We start from the raw sequence: 21,108 nt of genomic DNA on the forward strand, positions 1-21,108 counted from the left end.
TCAGAGGTAAAACCAGGGCAGCACAGAAGCCCTGAAGAAGGAGCTGAACAAATGAGGCAGAAAATAACTTTAGACATTCTCTTCCCCACCTTTCCCCTCCAAACTCCTAAGGCTAGTGAATTATAACCTAAATTATATTTCTATAAATTATAACTTATAGAAATCCCTATACCCAAGGCACACTCCAGGGCAATTGAATTGGAATCTCTAGGGTTCCAGGTATCAGTATTTCTAAAAACTTCTTAGAATTCAAGCCTAAGACCACTGAGCTAGATAGAAATTGGGATTAGATCTTTCCTCAAAGTAGGTGACAAGGAAATATGAACTTATAGGTCCAAAACATTTAAGAAGCATGACTTTAAAAAGAACAAGAGAATACTGTAATAAGAGTATGTCAGAAAAATAATTAATAGAATAGCAAACCAAAAAATTTAAATTAGCCTAATAAACATCTAAAAGTGATAGGGAAGATATTAACAATACAAAATAAGAAAAAAAATTTAATTGAGCAAAAACACATGAAATAAAATATATAACAGTTGCCTGGTTGGTGTTGCTCAGTGGTTGAGTATTGACCTATGAACCAGGAGGTCATGGTTTAATTCCCGGTGAGTTCACATGCCCGGGTTGCAGGCTCAATCCCCAGTAGGGGGCATTAAGCAGGCAGCCAATCAATGATTCTCTCTCATCATTAATGTTTCTATCTCTATCTCCCTCTCCCTTCCTCTCTGAAATCAATAAAAAAAATTTTTAAAAAGAGACACTTTAAAATACATATATAACAGTTAAAATAATAGATGGGACATAAAACTGAGAAACATAAAAAATATACATATAGCCCTGAATGGATTGGCTCAGTGGATAGAGCATCAGTCTGTGGACTGAGGGGTACCAGGTTCGATTCCGGTCAAGGGCACCAAAAAAAACAAAAAACAAAAAACAAAAACAAAAAAATATATATACATATACACATATGCTAAGATATGTGGAGGATACAAATAGCAGTGATTTTAATAATAGGAACTACAAAAAGAGATAAGTAAAAATGAAAAGGATAAAGTATCTAAAAAATAAGCATCAATTTTTCATAAATTAAAAACAAAGATTTTTAAATAGAAAGGGTCCACAGAATACCAAAATGAGAAAATTTTACATCTAAAATTATAACAACATTTTTAGAAATTTCTCTTTGGCTTTGATACTCTTCCTCTTTCAGAGAGAAAGAATAGATCATATACAAGGGCATAAAAATCAGAATAATATCAGATTGTTAACAGGATATAAGAAGACAATAGAGTTGTATTTTCAAAGACTTCTTTGAAAGGAAAGAACTTAAACAGAAAATTATATCCAGCTCAACTGTCACTCAAATGTGAAAGCATAATAAAATTACTGTTAGGCATAGAAGGCCTCAGAAGTTATTTAAAGCTACTAAAAACAGTTTGGGATAAATACCAGAAAAAAAAAATAGAGACAAATCTAAGAGATATTGCAAGTGATATACAAAATACAAGTGACCAGCCCCAGCCAGTTTGGCTCAGTGGATAGAGCATAGGCCTGTGGACCAAAGGGACCAGGGTTTAGTTCCAGTCAAGAGCATGTACCTTGGTTGCAGGTTCCTCCTCAGCCCAGGGCCTGGTTGAGGTTCATGCAGGAGGCAACCAATCAATGTGTTTTTCTCACATCGCTGTTTCTCTCTGTCTTTCCCTCTCTCTTCCACTCTCCCTAAAAGTCAATGGAAAAAATATCCTCGGGTGAGGATTAAAAAAAAAAAAAGACCAAAGTATAAGTGACCGAATATCTTAATAAAGTTTATCGTTAAAAAAAGAGAGAGTTAAGACCAAAGAAAAAAAGAGAAAAGGTATTCATAATAAGAATGCATTATCTATATGATATCGACATAAAGAGGGATTATGAAGTGGAGTTGCAGGGAGACAAAGGGATAGGAGAGCATACTAAAGTTCACGTCTTACTAGGAGGCAATTATAGGGTTCAATTAACAAAAAAGAATTAAAGAGAAACAGAAAAGGTGGGACACACTGAAATAATAAAGATGATATAAATAAGTCCAAATATATTGCAGAGGTAGGCAGAGTCAAGGATCATTTGCAGAAATAATAGGTTGTCAAGTAAGTTGCTTTTGTAATGTATGATCCATTTGTGGGTGCTTGTTACATATTAAAAATGACTAAATAAAATAGGTCATGCATGGACCAATGATGAGAGTGTGATAAGCCAACAATTAAAACTAATTTAAAATTAATTAATTATTAATTAATTTGCACCTGAGTTCCAACACAAGTAAAAGAATAAAAAGAAATTGCAGAATTCTAAAGCCAGGATTTAGATTAGTTTCAGAAACCATTTAGATAAAACTTAGAAAAATTATATACAATACTAAATAGAGTCAAAATTTTAATACATTCAAATTAGTAATTCTATTTTTAATTTATTTAATTACAGGCAGTTATTTTTTATTTTAGATGTAACAACATAAGCCTTTTGGGAAATAGAAAAATACGTAAACAAGATAACCTCATTAGGAATCCTATATAATAAAAGGCTAATATGCAAATGATTGTGACACCCTCACGCCCCATCAGCAGGAGGCTGCATGCGCAGCATGGGCGGGGCTGGGTGAGTGGTGAGGTGCATGCGGGTGGGCAGGGACTTGACCAGGAGGTGCATGGAGGGAGCGGCCAGCAGGACTCTGGGACTCGGGGCAGTCCTGCGGTGCAGGCGTGGTCCCAGGTCGGGTCACTAGTATTCTAATATATTTCCATTCATCTATGCTTATTTTATCAAGATAAAATCATATTCTTTATACAATCCTATATCCTATTCGCTCATATAACATTGTTATATGCTGTCTCATAATTCAAAATAATTTTAATAAGAATTATTAAAAACATTGTTAAATACAGATTTCCACTTTAACTATACCTTCATGTGAGCTGGCTAAGGTATTCTGATGGCTGAGGTTCTCAAATTAGTTCTACTGTTTCAACTATACCCTCTATCTTTAATGCTAAATCCATTAAGGTCTGAAATAGAACACTAAATCACCTAGAAAAAGTGTGCTATTATTTGGCACACCAAAGAAAAAAATCAGGCTAAGTAGTGATAATTCCAGGATTCTTGTGAGAAACACTGCTTTATACTGTCCCAAAAATTATTTTAACAAATGAAAATCCTTTATTTCCCAACCATTCTAAGGATGTTGAGCATTGGGTTCCCAACCTTTTTTTGGCCATACCCCACCTAAGCATCTCTAAAATCCTGATGCCTCCTCTGTGACATATAATTCTTATTATTCAAAAAGTGAACTCCTATTCACATGGAGAAGCCTAAAAGGCCATTAATTTGGTCTAAACAAGCTTCTAAAGAACACGGCATCCAGGACGGAGAAAAAGAAAAGAACGAAAGGACAGTTGAAGTACTGAGGAAGAAATAACTAAGAAATTGTTAAAAAGATCCTAATAAAGATATCACATGCAAATGGTCATTACGCCGTGAAGCATAATGACTGACCACATAACGACCAGATCACAGATCAGCAGGAAGGTGGGGCAGCGAGCTACAAGTGGGCGGCGGAGAGCTACAGGAGGGGGCAGGGCAGCAAGCTATGAGGGGGGCAGTGGGGGAGAAGGGAGGCGGGGGAAGCTACAGGAGGATGGGACAGCGGGCGGAGAGCTACTGGAGGGTGGCAGCGAGCTACTGGCACACAGATTCGTGCACAGGGCTACTAGTAATAATATAAAGTGAGATGAAAAAATAGCAAATCAAGTTTCAAAACATAATAGAGAACTGAAATGCATAAATATGTCACAATATATATTTACATACTGTATACTAGTATGAGGCCCCTAGAACCATAAGGAATGAAAAAACTTCACTGTTAATAACTCATTCTCAAATTTCCCCCCTTAAAAATCAAATTGCTCCCCTGTGGGTTGTGCCCCACGTTGGGAAACACTGATGTAGAAGCTTGATTTGAAAAAGCCAACTTACATACCTTTTCGCACCCAATCTCCTGTATGTATATTTATGGTCACACCTACTAAATTACTACTTCGCTGTCTTTTTTCCCAGAGAAAATCAAGAGCTTTTCTTGCATATTCCTGTAATTAAAAAGAGGAAAAGCATACTTGAATAACTTCATGTCTCTGGAAAACAGGAAACAAAGAAACAAAAATCAAAGACTCATAGCATACTTTAAGGATTAACTAAAATTCCCAAGATAACAATTAATAATATATGTTAAATTTCCTTACAAGCCAAATTTTGGCTTTTTTTTCAGCCAATCAAATCTAGTTAAAAAGAATGGCTCTAAAAATGCTATTTAGTGGCAGTGATCTCACTTTGAAACCATCCAAGTTCATTTACACTTGCAGTACAAGTTCACATTCATACACATGTATTATTAAAGTGTACTAATTTCTGGCATAATTAAATGCATTTGATAAATAATTTCTGTCATTTAAATTCAAAGTGAAAATCTCCTTAGACCAGCCGTGGGCAAACTACGTCCCGCAGGCCGGATCCAGCCCGTTTGAAATGAATAAAACTAAAAAAAAAAAAAAAAAGACCGTACCCTTTTATGTAATGATGTTTACTTTGAATTTATATTAGTTCACACAAACACTCCATCCACGCTTTTGTTCCGGCCCTCCGGTCCAGTTTAAGAACCCATTGTGGCCCTCAAGTCAAAAAGTTTGCCCACCCTTGCCTTAGACTCTTATTTAGAAAATTGGAGGAGACAAGTTTGTACACCATCTTTGAAACAAACAAGCATTTCAGATCCACTTTTTAAATAGCATGTAACTTTGTGAGAGAAGAGTCAATAAATCAACTAGTGTTTATTTGAAAAATTGTATTTAACACATTTACCTCACAATGACTTCTATGTTTTCTGACAAAGACTGTGATAAAATTTAGACAAAAGTACACTAAAATAACAGTAATCTTTTGATCGATAATCCTAATAGTTGACCAATGAAAAAAAGATATAAAATTAGTTATGCCCAATACCCAGGAGATCAAAGATTATGAAAAGCAAACCTCAAATATTGTTGCTCCTGTGAATCGACTTAAAGCAGCAAACTCAAGGATCAAGGTACCTGCACATGCTGTACAGGTATCGGTCTCAGTTCCTGTCCGAGCTTCTGGTTTTCTGATACCAAACTTTAAATTAATCTAAATAAAGTCAGAAGGTGATTATTAGCCATTTATCAAAAGATAATGATTCCTAGATAAGACAAAATTTTTCAATCAAGACTTCTTATCAAAATATGAAAATAATTCACAAAACAACTAAACATTGAAATTCCATCTGTTGATCTTTGTGACTTTCCAATTAATATCTAGGGAAGTATATTCATGGAGTTAATAAGTTTTCATTTAGTTCCTCAACGATATTGAAACTCAATATCATTATAAGAATTACAGAGAAAATAATTTCTGTAACAATTTTGTTTTCAGGACATTTTAACTAATTAATATAAGAATAGGGAACTAGACCAACCCTAGAAATTAGGTTTACTTGAGAATTTGTGAAAAACCAGTACCATATTAAACAGTTCTTCATAAAGAAAACACAGATTAAATCATGGTACATATTTAAAAGGAAATTAAAATTTCGTTTTCAGGTTTTAAAAGTTTTGAAATATTGAGTACAGCTTTGCTAATAGACTAACAAATAGTACAAAACTTTTTTCTCAAAGGAGTACTTTTTTATAATTCAAAAACAGCCATACTGTCTTTCTGTGATACTACAGTATAAACCTGGATTAACCAGAACTAAACTGACCAGAAACTGATTAAAAATAGAATGTTTTACTGTAGTCCAAATAAATAACCCAAAAGTAAATGCCAACGATTTAGCATAAAAACAAAAAATCAAATATAAAAAATCATGAGTATACTCCCAAATCAGTTATTTTTCAGCCTCTTATAAAGAGAAACTCAAATAAATATATATTTCTACTTAACTGCAGAAACCAATCAGTGGAGATGCCTATTACCTTAATGCCAATCAAAAGACTCTAGGACTATCTGAGCAAAGAGACAGGCAACATCAACAAAGACAACAAAAGTGAAATGTAGGTGAGACACGGGGAGTGGGTCGCTATGTTGGCTTCAGTACTGCAAAAAATGATGATTCCAATTCTTTCTCATTAGATTGACAAAAGAATGATAATATACACTAAGGACAGTACAGTAACACATATACTTTTATACAACACTGAGGAACTATAAAAGTGGAAACTTTCTGAAGAACAATTGATAATAAGTTCCCAAAATCTTAAAGAGCATTCTCTATTTCTGTGCTTATTATTTCCTATTCTAGTAATTTATCCTAAGGAAGAAATAAGTATAAAGACATGTATAAAGAAGAGCTATTTAAAGTATCAAAAACTAGAAATTTAAATGAGGTTTAATGTTAGTTTGTTTCAAGGGGGGAAAAAGTGTTGGTTACAATCCACTATATGGGTGGGTAAAATCAATGGGCTGTGATCTCTAATTTGAGAAGCACTGCCCTATGTCATGCTGTATCTCTAGTCAGAGACTTCTTGATGGAGGAAATGAGTCTTATTTGATTTATATTGGTAAAGGGGTTATTCCAGATTATAGAGATGCAGGCTTAACGGCATGGCAATGAAAAAAATAATAAGTAAAACCCCAGGTGGTTTGGGGGACACCAATAGACTGTTTTGAAATGAAATACTCATTTCGCTGAGGTTCAGGGTATGAGAGACCATCAGAAAGGAAGTTTATTGCCACACCATAAGGAATTCTGAAAGTTAAGACATTTAGTACAACAGAGCGAATCAATAAAACTTCTGAGGGTAATTTAATAAAAATGTTTTAGTAAGATTAACTTTTTAAGTCTCTAAAGCATAAACCAGAGAGAAAACAGTAAGACAGGCATTTACAATAGCTTCACAATAAGATGATATTGGTTTCAACTAGAGTAGTAGCAATAAGAAAAAACTGAACAGAGCTTGGTAATGGCTGAGGTGTCCGATTTGGATAAGAGGGAGAGAGTAATGGTGCTAATAAAGAATGAAATAAATCAGAAGGGAGAGTTTTTTTCTAACTTTGAAGGCTTCTAACCCTTTGCTTTAAATATAACCTTTTTGCTTGGTGGGAGGTGGGGTTGGGGAGGGGGCCTTCAAATGACTCTGCCACCAAATGACTCTAGCCAACAGAGAAGAAATCTCAAAATGAATGGCCCTATACTTTCGTCGACTGAACCCTTCTTTCCCCTTTATTCTACCACGTTACATCTTCAAGGCTCTCTTTGCACATAGTTCTAATGTTTTCTAGAATATCTCCTTTTGGAGCTTTCTACTTAAGATTTTCTGATGCCATACACTACTTTGCACTTCTTCTCCCTCCGTCCCTGCATACTCCCCTCCTCACCGCTCCACTTGCTCCCTATTCCCCTTCTCTCTCTAACCTCTCCTCTGGACAGTTAACACCTACTCTCACTGCTTCGACTGCATCTTCTGCACCACCCATTCTGTGCCCAAATTTGAGTCTGGCATCTGTTTCTTCCCTCTGCAGCATAATCTAATCTGTTATGCAGTGACACATAAAAGGTTTAAAATCATCTAAATTCTCACACCACTCAAATCCAAATCAACTGAAATGTCAATATAAATTTATTTAGCTATAAAGCACTTGTCTCCAGTCTCAAGCAGGAGAGGAACAATGGCTCCAACCACAAAAATTCACTGTTGTTGTTTTAAATAGCCAAGGCAGTATATAAAGACTTTATATATAAAAAAATATAAAGTATATGTTTTTCAGAATTACTTACTCTTGGATAAGGAAGGCCACTGGTAGTATTGAAAGCTGGTAAAAGCTTATAACCCAATTGCTTTGCCATTTGCAGAAGTTCATCATTGTACCACTGCATGTACTCGCCCTTTTCTTTCAGCATGATTGCCAATGAGTGTCCACCCAAAAGACCCCTGCAATCACAAAGGTGAAACATAATCCACATCTTACAGGTACGTGAACGTCAACACCCACAAAGATGTAGGTGTTGCCCTCGCCAGTTGGATCAGTGGATAGAGAGTTGGCCTGTGGACTGAAGGGTCCAGAGTTTCATTTCAGGCAAGGGCACGTGCCTGGGTTGCAAACTCAATCCCCAGTAGGGAGAGTGCAGGAAGCAGCCAATCAATCATTCTCTCTCTCACCACTGATGTTTCTCTCTCCCTTCCTCTCTGAAATCAATAAAAATATTAAAAAAAAAAAAAAAAGATGTGGGTGTCTGTTATCAACAATTTTGCACACATAAGGAAAGACCACAGAAGAACTTAATTTCTTACCTAACTCTAGCTACTCATTTATGGCAAACCTTTATAATTATGAAGCCAGTATTTAAAAAATTCAAATATTCAAACACTGTTGTAAAGTGTTTGGGATTTTTAAAAGTCTAAAGTTTTCTTAAAGAACATCAAGAAGTCACTTATTTTAACAAGCTTGACAAATTTAATTTTAACAAAATTTGAATTTAACTAATTTAATTATATCATTATGAAATCTTTACCTCTCTTAAGTATAACATTAAAAAATTAAAAACAACTCCCCATTCTGTATTAAATGTAATAGATTAATAAAGTCAGAAAAGCTACATAACTATTTCTTGTTTTTTTAACTTTTAAAATTTTCTTAAATTTAATTGAACAGACTTACTTTGACAAAAGAAAATGAGTTCAACACAAAAGTAACCATTAAATATAGAAATTAATAGTGTTGAAATCTGAGTTAATATTGTAATTCATATTTTTAAATGTTTCAAGAGTATTTCAAATTGTGTAGTTGAAAGGTAATCCTATAAATTTAGTTTCATTTGGCTTGAAGAAGTGCTGGCAAAGGTTAGCAAACTATATTGCTAGTGAAAAACCTGTGATGTAGCTAACAGGCAAACAGTCAACCGAGTCTTTTAAACACTATACAGGGATATATACTGAGTCTACAACTATTTCCAAAACCTGCTGCTATCTGAGCCTGATTCAATTCACAGTCCTCTCACAGCCTGTTTCATAATACCCCAACTTTTATCTTTTAGGCATAAGAAATGTCTTGCTTTACTACCAGTAAGAAATAAATAGTATACCTTAAGCTTTTCTGTTATTAAAATTATAGCTTTAGTGTCTTACATACTTACCCAAGAACTCTGATGTTTGTTTCAAAGACTGATACAACTACATCATTATCTAAATTAACATCTCTTAAAACTTTTTTCACTGCATCTTCAAATTCTTTAGTTTTATTTAATACCTAGAAAAACATAAAAATCGTTATTTACTACAAAGTCAAAGAAAAATATCCTCAGACTGAGCTACTAAAAGCAAATTAACATCTTATGACTCTGAAAAGCAACACATACAAAAGATTTCCCTTAAACATATAATAAAAATGTGATATCTAAAATGAAAACAAACAAACAAGTGCTTAACTATATTATAAGGACTCTTTATAAACTTCTTTTTAAGACACTGAAATATTATTAGGACTTTAATCTATCATCATCAGAACTGTTAACTGGTTTCTTAATATATATAATCCATGACCTACAGCTACCTGAGGTGAGCTCCACAGGGATGTGGTTTCCAAGTCTAAACAAAAAAACCATCCTATGCATTAAACATCATTTTAAAAGTTGCTTCCTGAAAGAAAGCACATCCTTCAGGGGATGATCCACTGACCCTAAACCATACACCACCTACTACCTTCACCACATGGATGCCCCAACCCTGAACTAAGGAGGCACTACAATATGAGATCAAGAGCAAGCTCTGATTTGAATTTTGGTTCCTTCTCATTACCTATCTAATCACAGTAACTTCCATCTCTGAGTTAGTTCCTACATATACAAAAAGAGGGAATACCTACTCTCATAGGATTGTTTTCTTAAACGAAGCAATGTATGTGAAGTACTTCTAGTGGAGTGTCTGACTTAAGGGCTTATTATTATTATTATTATTACCACCACCACAAGGGTCTAGAATCCTGACTAAGCTAAGAACTCCATGGACTCTTGCAATGAGCTCCATGAAGGGGGTCACTGTCACTACACAGGTTGCTGATTTTTCAGTCTAAATTAAGATGGCACAATTAGATGTTAGATCCTAGATCAGCCGTGGGCAAACTACGGTCCATGGGCCAGATTCGGCCCGTTTGAAATGAATAAAACTAAAAAAAAAAAAAGACCATACCCTTTTATGTAATGATGTTTACTTTGAATTTATATTAGTTCACACAAACATTCCATCCATGCTTTTGTTCCGGCCCTCCGGTCCAGTTTAAGAACCCATTGTGGCCCTCGAGTCAAAAAGTTTGCCCACCCCTGTCCTAGATCCATAAAAGTAGTTTTCTAATCCTGGCTAGGTAGCTCAGTTGCTTAGAACATCATCCTCATATGCCAAGGTTGCAGGTTCGATCCTTAGTCAGGGCACACGCAAGAATCAACCAGTGAATGCACAAATAAGTGGAACAACAAATCAATGTTTCTCTCTCTCTCTCTCTCAAATCAATACATAAAAATTTTTAAAGTAGTTTTCCTTTGCTTGACTGTTTAATCTTTTCATTTGATAATATTTTGTAATGCTTTTTTACTTGATTTGATACTCTCACTAAAAATTCTAACTTAGACATAAAATATTCCATAAGAATACCTGATTGAAATTCAGGTAAAAGTAAAATTCAGGGTAAGGACTGAGTAAAATATAACATAAAACCTGATTTTAAATTGACTGCTTTCCCTTCTCATTCTCAAAATCCATGTAAATTCTGCAGCAACAACCTTCCTAAGGAAGGTGTCATCATATAAGCTGGCATACCTATAAATTATCTGAGTATCTCCATGATTTCACAGAATTTCATCTGACATTCATGTGACATTAGTAACTCAACAGTGTAAAAGATTTATTTAGAAGCAAAGATCAATACATATGGAATTCTAAAGGCTTCTATTTCAGACTTACTGTGTGCATATTATGAAATTTATAACATAAGTAAATTCAAGAAAAATCAAACCTACCACAAGAGTGTCCAAAGAATCAATCAGTGTCAGGGAAAATCTAAGAAACAAGTATAATGAGATACAGAACATTAGAATTCTGATTATTTTAGCCATGAATGTATAAGCAGATGGGTCTATATCCTACTGACTGGCAGTTTCTATTAACTAGTACCCCATGCATCTGTAGTACAATTTAACCTATAAGGCACTGGGAGAACTGTACAAGCCTTAACATTATATTTATTTTCAGCTCCACATCCTTCAAAATGAATAGAAATATTCACTAGCTCTTTTTAATGCAAATAAAAATATTAAAGCATCAACACCTTATGTCAATGACTTTATGTATGTTAAAAGTGACATCCTTCTTAAACAACTCAACTTTTCACTAAACTAAGAGGCAAATTAATTAATTTTTTTACAAAAGACAACAGAGAGAAGAAAGAAACTTAATGTAACACTTAAAGCAGCCACTGAAATTTAAGCGATCCCCAGAAACACGACTATACACTGCCTCTAAGACAGCGGTTCTCAACCTGTGGATCGCGACCCCTTTGGAGGTCGAACGACCCTTTCACAGGGGTCGCCTAAATACATCCTGCATATCAGATACTTAGATTATGATTCATAACAGTAGCAAAATTACAATTACGAAGTAGCAACGAAAATAATTTTATGGTTGGGAGTCACCACATCATGAGGAACTGTATTAAAGGGTCGTGGCATTAGGAAGGTTGAGAACCACTGCAAGAAGTCTCAGGCTTAGGAACGTTGAGATGCCTGCCATCCCTGTATTAATACTCACTTTCCCAAGGCATCGTCAACATCACCCCGGCTTGGCTCCTCGCCTCTAATTCGACCTCTGCAGGTTAAAGGCATGAGTTCATCAGCTGGGTAAGCATGTTCCTACAAGGAAAATCTGAATGAGTCACTAGTGAGGCACATCATTTAGAGAACAAAACCTTTTCAGTTTTGTTTTGTTTTTTAAGTAAAATAAAGACTAGTCAAAAAATGCTACCATTCTTAGAGTCTATCAAATCTTTTTCTAAAATGTAGTTATAAATGTAATACATGCTTTAAAAAATAAAACATTTCTTTAAAAACATGATAATCTGCTTCTCCTCCACCCAACTTCACTCAAAAGAGGTAACTACTGTTAAGATGGGAGTTTATCCTTCCAGATTTATCTACATATATTAAGATATATGAACATACATCATTAAAATTTTTTATTTACAAATAGGTGCTTATGCCATACGAACACATTGCTCTAAAATATGTTTACTTAAATTGTGGTGGGGATTTTCCATGCTAGAATTTTATAAATGTCTTTTATTCATTTTATTAACTGCAAAGTCAAACATTAACATAGACTAATGTAACGGAGCAGTTATATTTTAAGCACTGACCTATACAATTTGGTTTAACAGTCACACAAATAGATTCAATCACCTCCATTCTATAGATGAGAAAACGAAGGCCCTATGTCATGCATCTGGCAAATGATAGATTCAGAATTCAAACCTGACAACTTGACTCCAGAGCTTCCACACTTCATAGTACCCTCTCCTCACAGTATTCCAGAGTACAAACATGCTGAAATTTACTTATTCCTCTATTAATAACATATAGGTTGAACTCAATTATTCACTACATCAACAGTCCTATATAATAAAAGCCTAATGTGCTAAGTGTCTGTTTGTTCGACCAGTTGCTATGATGCGCACTGACCACCAGGGGGCAGATGCTCCGATGGGTAGGTTAGCTTGCTGCTGGGGTCCAGTCAATCAGGACTGGGCAAGATGGGCCGGACACATTCTGGAGTCCTACTGCGGTCCCCCCCTCCCCAACCCTCCCCGCCAGCCAACCTCCCATGGTCCCTCCCTGGCGGGCCAGTCCCGATCAGGCAGCCCCGCCTGGGACTGAGCAAGACAGGCCAGACATGCCTGGAGCCCTCCTTCAGTCCCTCCCCAGCCCTGATCATACACCAGTGGGTTCCCTCAGCCTGGCCTGTGCCCTCTCGCAATCCAGGACCCCTCGGGGGATGTCGGAGAGCCGGTTTCGGCCTGATCCCCGCAGGCCAGGCCAAGGGACCCCACCGGTGCATGTATCCGTGCACTGGGCCTCTAGAGCTTTAATAAACATCTATACGCATATATCTTTTGTACACGTTTGTATTGCTATGGATTAAATCCCTAGAAGTAGACGCGATGAGTCAAAGGTATGGATATTTAATTTTTGATAGCTACTATCAAACTGAAGACATCAATTTATATTCTTTCTTGTTCCTCCTATACTTGTATGCCCATATGATTTTTAATTTTTGAAGTTCAGCAACAATATTCCTGATTCCAAGTCCAACTCTATCCTAAACCCAATTACGTAATTCCAAACTCACAGCACATTAGCAGCAGAAAAATAAAAGAGAGATCAGGAACACTAAATACATGGTCAACAGAAAGGGAAAGACCCTCCTATCCTGCCCCAAATAATTAAAGTAGGCTAGAGAATACAAAAAAGCATTAAAGACTGCAGTCCTTTAGATATTTTTAAAAAGTGCAACAAATGTTTTGATATAATTACACTTCGTGTGCAGCTACTAAATTCTGAATTGGATATTTTGTAATTTTAATATTATATGTAATTTTTAGTATAAATTCCTAGTTATTGTAATGTGTCTTTTACATGACTAGTTCCTAACTACTTTTTCAGTGTTAATTCCAATAGAATTGTAATTTCCCAGAAGGCACACTATTTTTATTGCTTTACAGTTTCATATCAACACATATAAAAACACTTAGAACTAAAAAAAAAAAAATAGTATTTTTAAAATTTGCTGATGTATTTCAAAAGGTATCATTCAAATATTAATTTGATTTTTAAAAGTTCCTTTAAGATCAAGAGTAAGCTTCATACTGCTATTTTTAGAGTTTTGCAACACACATACACACACACACAAACACTGATGTCTGAAATTGAGTATGAAACTCAAACCCTACACTTAGCCAGATAAGAAAAATATTAATAGCAATTGCAAACCAGAATAATCAAATAAGGGAGTTTTGAACCAGGTGTAAAAATACTTCATGTCCTCCTGTTTCAAGATTAAGGATAAAAACAAAACCACAGCCTTTTCTTCAGGTTAACCACAAAGTAAACTACAGTTGGTTTGCATAAATCCAGAATAATGCATACGTGGCAAACAAACATCCTGACTACTTGCAGTACAGTAATAATTTCTCTTCACAATGTATTGCCAGAACTAAGGATATGTAATTCACATTGCTATGACTCAGAACCATGACAAACATTTAATAATGATCGCTGAGAAACAAAGCTCAGGGGATAAAACAGTGCAGTATGAATTAAATAGTACGTGTGCCTAACTAAAAACAAGAGGGAAACAAAATAAAACAAAACATATTAGGCTCTCTCCACATTAGATTCTAAACTTACTAGAGCTCTGAAGTGATAAAACTCTGTCTGAAAACACTCAAGTCAAAGCAACATCAAAAACTAGCTTTTCATAAAACCAATCCCAAGAATTAGGCAAAAGAAAGAGACTTTATTCTACTAAAAACAATAAAACAAAAGTGTTATTTATAAAAGTGAGTTACTGAAAATATCCAATCTATTTAATTTCCAATAAAATTATGTTCATTTTTAAATGTTTATTCATTTCTAAATATTTTATTATAGATCCTTAACAACCTCCCTCCTTGAGGAAGATATTCCTTCCTAAAATAAAAACTAATGATATTTATTAAACCATCTATAATGCACTGATAGAATATGTTAATTAATGAATTTGTATAATTTGTAGTTTTCAAATTCTCTCTTCATTTCTAGGTTAAATTTTCCTATTCCCTTCTATTCACTATTTATATTCACTTAGCAAACCATTTTTCAAGCGTTTAGGATTGCATTTATTTGAATTTGATCAATGATAAATCGACCTCATGAAATGTTATATGAAATAAGTGACAATATAAACGTTACTAACAGATTTTTTAGGAAGATTATCTCAATAGATATAGAAAAAGCACTTGAGAAAATTCAATACCCTGTAATGATGCAAATTTTCAGCAAACTAGAAAGGAACTTAATCTAATATAAGGCATCTGTGAAAACCAACAGCTAACATCACACTTAACAGTAAAGGAAGCTGTTTTATCCCTAAGATTAGGAGCAAGGCAAGGATCTCACAACGCCTTTCAACGTAATGTGAAAAGTTCTAGCCACTGCAGTAAGAAGAAATGAAAGGCACGAAGACTGAAAAGAAGGAGAAGTCTGTAAATGACATGACTGACCGTGTGGAAAACGCTAAGCACTCTACCTCAGAAAGCTACTAGAAATAATACATGAGTTAAGCAAGGTTGCAGGATATAAGATTGATAGACAAAAATGTTTTTGTATTTCTGTATAATATCAATGGATATTGGAAATTAAAATTTGAAAAAATACAATTTACAACAGCATCAAAAATATGAAATATTTATGAATTAATGTAGCACAAGATGTGCAAGACCAATAATCAAAAATTAAGATCTAAGTGGACAGAGACACCATATGGGATTGGAAGACTGAAAACTGTTAAGTCAATCCCCCCAAATTGATCTAGAGCAGTGGTTCTCAACCTTGGCTGCACATTAGAATCACCTGGGAATCTTTTTAAAATCCTGATTTCTGAGCCTCATCCTCCGGAAATTCTGTTTCTTTGTTATGGGGTGGGGCCACAACATTAGTAACAAAGAAACAGAATTTCCGGAAGATGAGGCCCAGAAATCAGGATTTTAAAAAGATTCCCAGGTGATTCTAATGTGCAGCGAAGGTTGAGAGCCACTGATCTACAGTCAACATAATCTCAGTCAATGGCTCAACAGGCTTTTTTTTTTTTTGTAAAACTGATAATATAATTCTAAAATTAACATGGAAATTCAAAGAACCTAAAATATTTAAAACAAATTTGAAAAAGAATAAAGCTAAAAGACTTAATATCACACTCAAGACATTTGTGAAATTGGTGTACAAATGTCGATGGGGGGGAAAAAATAAAGGATCTGGAAAGAGACCCATGCATTTAAGGTTAACTGATTTTACACAGGTGCCAAAGTAATTCAGTGGAGAAAGGGTATTCTATTCAATAAACTGTGCTGGAACAATTGGATATCCACATAGAAAAACTATACATATAAATCAACCTTTACCTCATACCATATATAAACATTAACTTAAAATGGGTAATAGATTTAAAGAAACAAGCTAAAGTTATAAACACCTAGAAGAAAACAAGAAAATCTTTGTGACCCTGGGCTAGGCAAATATTATTTAGGTAGGATATAAAAGACATAAACCATAGAAGAAAAAAGGGTAAATTGAACTTGGTTACAATTTAAAACATTTGCACTTCAAAAGACAGGAAAATTAGAAAAAGCTAGAAGATGGCGGCACAGGTAAATGCGGTACTCACTGCCTCCCACAAGCACATAAAATTACGACTAAAGTACAGCACCACCATCATTCAGAACAGCCTGAAAGCTGGCTGAATGGAAGCCATATAACTAGAGAAGTAAAGAAAGCACGCTGAGACTGCTAGGAGAAACTGAGGCACAGAATAGGCCCACATGTGCCATTTATTTAATCGGGAGGGAGATCATCCCTGCAGAGGCCATCCGCGAGGAGCAAGGGATCCCAGCCCCACACCCGACCCCCAGTCCAGGGTTCCAGAGCTGGGAAGAGAAACCCCTGTAACTGCGAGTGGTAAAAACCAGTGGGGAGTGTGGCTGAGAGCCTCGGAGGCTACTGGAGACTCAGGTTTTCCTTTTAAAAGGCCAGCAAACGAACTTACTCAGACTCAATCCCTCTGAGCACCAGCACCAGGTGGGTTTTGCAGGACCCAGACACATACAGGGAGGAACTGACTTGTCTGGCATTGGCAGGAACTCGGGGGCAGCTTTCTCCTACACAGGGGTGCTCCCAGGGATCACTATTCCTGTGCTGTGACCTCCCCTGTCGCAGGGCTGACTGGGAGCCATATCTGAGTTTCCATCAGCGTGGCCCACAGGGTTCGCTCTGCCCTTATATTCCCTGAGACCCCGCCCCATCCAATTTGCAGTCCCACCCAAGTTATTTGCAGCAGCTTTTCCATATGAAGGGCCTGTCCTAGCTCAGGCTTAGACTTTGCTAACATCTCTCAAAAAAAAAAAAAGCTGCAGCTGGTGTCAACGTGCCCCAAACCTATCAATAAAAGGCCAAGACACAGCATTAGCACCAGCCTGTCTTGCTTCACAGCTGGGCCTTGCCTGGGCACTTCCAAACCAATACAAATAGCAGGCATCTACAGATGTCTCTGTAGCTCCTGCCAGGTGGTCCCAGGCAGTGGCTGACTTTGCACCTCCCTGCAGACCATAGAGCCAGTGCACCTGGTGGACAACTTCAGACCACACCAGATTACAACTCTACACATCCACTGTGACACACTCAAGGGGAAGACTCAGTGAGCACCAAAGTCCCACTGAAGCAAGTCCTGCTCCATAGGGGTATCTCCTGCACAGCAGCTCTCCCACTGTAATCGCAGTTGGTCGTCACAGCCAATTGGCCTGGAAGTCAATTCCTCCCACTGACGCCAATAGCAATCAAGGTTCAACTACAAGAAGACTGTGCACACAGCCCACACAGGGGTGCACCCAGAGTGCCCAGCTCAGGTGACTAGGCAGGCTGAGTCTCTGGGCCCTATAGGACACCTACTACACAAGGCCATTCTTCCAACTCAAGGAGACATAGTAGCTCTACCTAATAGAAACAATCACAGGGAAGCAGCCAAAATGGGGAGACAAAGAAACATGTCACAAATGAAAGAAATGGAAATGTGCAAACTACTAGATACAGAGTTCAAAACACGGTTGTAAGGCTACTCAAGGATCTTCATGAAAGCTTAAGGGACTCAGTGAGATTTTCAAGGGTCTTAGTGAGAATGTCCGACATGGAAAAGGAGCAGTCAGAAATTAATTATACACTAACTGAAATAAAGAATAATTTACAGGGACCCTAGCCGACTTGGCTCAGTGGATAGAGTCTTGGCCTGCGGACTGAAGGAATTGAAGGTTCGATTCCAGCCAAGGGCATATGCCTGGGTTGCGGTCTTGATCCTTAGTAGAGGGCGTGCAGGAGGCAGCCAGTCAATGATTCTCTCTCATCACTGATGTTTCTATCTCTCTCCCTCTCCCTTCCTCTCTGAAATCAATAAAAATGTATTTTAAAAAAGAATATCCTACTCCTAAGTAAAAAAACAACAAAAATTGTTTTAAAAAGAATAATTTACAGGGATTCAACAGTAGAGTAGAGGATTCTGAGAATCAAATTAACAATCTGAAATAAACACCCAATTAGAAGAGCAAAAAGAAAAAAAAAATCAAAAAATATGAAGATAATGTAAGGAGCCTCTGGGACAACTTTAAGTATACCAACATTTACATTATGTGGGTGCCAGCAGGAGAGAGACAGCAAGATACTGAAAACCTAGTTGAAGAAATAATGATAGAAAACTTCCCTTACCTGGTGAAAGAAATAAGTCCAGGAATCACAGAGTGACCCAAACAAGAGGAATTCAAAGAGGCCCACAGCAAGACACATCTTAATTAAAATGCCAAGGGCAAAAGACAAAGCAGCAAGAGAAAAGCAATTAGTTACCTACAAGGGAGCACTCATACTGAATTTTCAACAGAAACTTTGCAGGCCAGAAAGAAGTGGCAAGAAATATTCAAAGTAATGAATAGCAAGGATCTACAACCAAGATTATTCTACCCAGAAAAGCTATCATTTAGAACTGAAGGTCAGATAAAGAGCTTCAAAGACAAGAAAAAGCCAAAGGAGTTCATCACCCCCAAACTAGTATTACATGAAATGTTGAAGGGTATTCTTTAAGAGAAAGAAGAAGAAAAAAAGATTAAAAAGTATAAACAATAAAATGGAAATAAATACATATCTATCAAAAATTAAATCTAAAAAATCAAAATAAATGAACAAGAAATCTAATGAACAAAATAAACTGGTGAATAAAATAAAACCAGAGGCAAGAAAACATGGAATTCACTGACAAATCTCAGAGGGAAGAGGGTAGAAGGGGCAGAAAGAGATTAACCAAAGAACTTGTATGCACATATGTATTATCTACGGACATAGACAATAAGAGTGGTGAAGGCCTGGGGCAGGAACCAGGTGGAGGGAGACAATGGGGAGAAAAAAGAGCAACATCTGTAATACTCTCAACAATAAAGATTTTAAAAAATGAAGAAAAAATTAAAAGGCAAAAAAATAGTACAGACTGGGAGAAAATATCTGCAAAACATACAAGGGTGGGCAAACGTAGGTTTAGAGTTGTATGTGAAAGTTTATTCTCGTATTATTACTTATGAATTATTGTATTATGTATTAACCTATTTTTGCCCATTCCTGTATATGTGATAATTTTTATCTTGCCTCCTCCAAGTCATTAGTACCACTTCTAGACTACCTAATTTACAGAATTACTCATTTTGATGAGCAAACTATCAAAAAGACACATTAGGCAGATTTTCAAATGGGGAATATGAAAAAATTCTGGAGATACTGATGGTTGCATAATGCAAATGTACTTAATGCCACAAACTGTACACGTTAAAATGGTAAATTTTATTATGTATATTTTATCACAATAAAAAATATATATTTTTAAATTAGGGAGCCCTGGCCAACGTGACTCAGTTGGTTGAGTGTTGTCCCTTGCACCAAAAGATCACAGGTTCAATTCCCAATCAAGGTCCGATCCTCAATCCCTGGTAGGAGGTGAGCAAGCGGCAGCCAATAAATGTTTCTCTTTCACATCAATATTTCTCTCTCTTTCTTTCCCCTCTTCTCCCTTTCTCCCTTCCTCTAAAATCAATAAAAACATAATGAAAATAAAATATTTTTTTAAAATGGGGGGGGGGGGAATTCTAAGAAAACTCACATAAACCCATAAAGAAGTTACATTCTAAAACAGTTCCTTTTGGTTTGAACTATAAAAAAAGATGATGTTTCTTTGAACTGTGCTCTCACAAAATCAAGCATAGAAGTAGTTATTAGATATGATTCTATCAATTAAAATGTGCTTACCAACTCTTTTAGAGTCTACTTGCAATGTTTCGAGCGCCACCAAAGGACAGTTTTAACACGTAACGGTTTGACTGAGTTGTCTACGGTAGACAGGAAAAATACTGGAAGACAAGGATCAGGTCAGAGCGCAGGTCCCACACGGCTCTGCATTTGGTGCCTAAATACACGTCCTTTTGTCAACTAAATTCACCTGCAAACTGACCTCAGCACAAATAATGAAAACATGCTAACAGAAGCCCTCGAGTGGCTGTAGTCTGGGGTTAAATAAGGGTACACAAGAACTGCCAAAATAATCAAATTTCATGTTATTTGGGGAAAAGAGAAAGCCAGCTGTGCAATTCACTGTGGACAAACTACAGTTTGACGGGGGCTATAGATTTATCAAAAATAGCTGGTATAATATGAATATTTATGCCCATAACTGATAAAATCAGAAAATCCCCGGAAGTAACACCAAGGGATAGCAGAGGTGTAGTAATCTATCTAAAGCTGGCAGAGCACAGTTACAGAAAAACAGTATTAACAGAAAAGGAAAGGAAAAAAATACCCTCAAAAGGTACATGCCTAAACAGGAAATAATGTATATGTTCTAAGGAAGTTCTAAGTAAATCCAGGGAACAAGTTATGAGTTAGAGCCTAGAGGAATTTTAGGAGGGCAATTTCAATCTCAGGCAGAGAATGAATAATGATAGCAGTAGTTTTAGTAGCAGCAGCAGTTGGTAGCAGCAATAAACTTATACAGTGCTTCCTGTTTGCCGGACACTAGTTCTAAGCACTTGTATTAACTTATTTAATCCTTACAACATCATGAGGCAAGCAAACCATTTCAGAGCGATGAGGAAACAGCCTCAGGCAGATTAGAGCCCAGCCGGTAGGTGGCAGAGCCACGTCAGGGTGTCCTGCTCCATTTCCAGAGTTCTCGCTCTTATCATATTCTA

General features: G+C 36.3%; 1 protein-coding gene across 1 annotated transcript in view; it reads right to left on the minus strand.

The window, feature by feature from the left end:
• The window catches only part of EDEM3 (ER degradation enhancing alpha-mannosidase like protein 3), a 61,127-nt gene that overhangs the window by 32,427 nt on the left and 7,592 nt on the right, over positions 1-21,108 (minus strand). The window contains exons 3-8 of the mRNA XM_081113219.1: positions 11,844-11,944; positions 11,057-11,096; positions 9,182-9,294; positions 7,826-7,979; positions 5,062-5,196; positions 4,016-4,121 (exon numbers count right to left, since the gene is read on the minus strand). Of these exons, the coding sequence (XP_080969345.1) occupies positions 4,016-4,121; positions 5,062-5,196; positions 7,826-7,979; positions 9,182-9,294; positions 11,057-11,096; positions 11,844-11,944 (649 nt within the window). The remainder of the gene's footprint in view (positions 1-4,015; positions 4,122-5,061; positions 5,197-7,825; positions 7,980-9,181; positions 9,295-11,056; positions 11,097-11,843; positions 11,945-21,108) is intronic.

This window comes from Myotis nattereri (assembly GCF_964212035.1).
Source record: "Myotis nattereri genome assembly, chromosome: 18".
NCBI classification, from domain to species: Eukaryota; Metazoa; Chordata; class Mammalia; order Chiroptera; family Vespertilionidae; genus Myotis; species Myotis nattereri.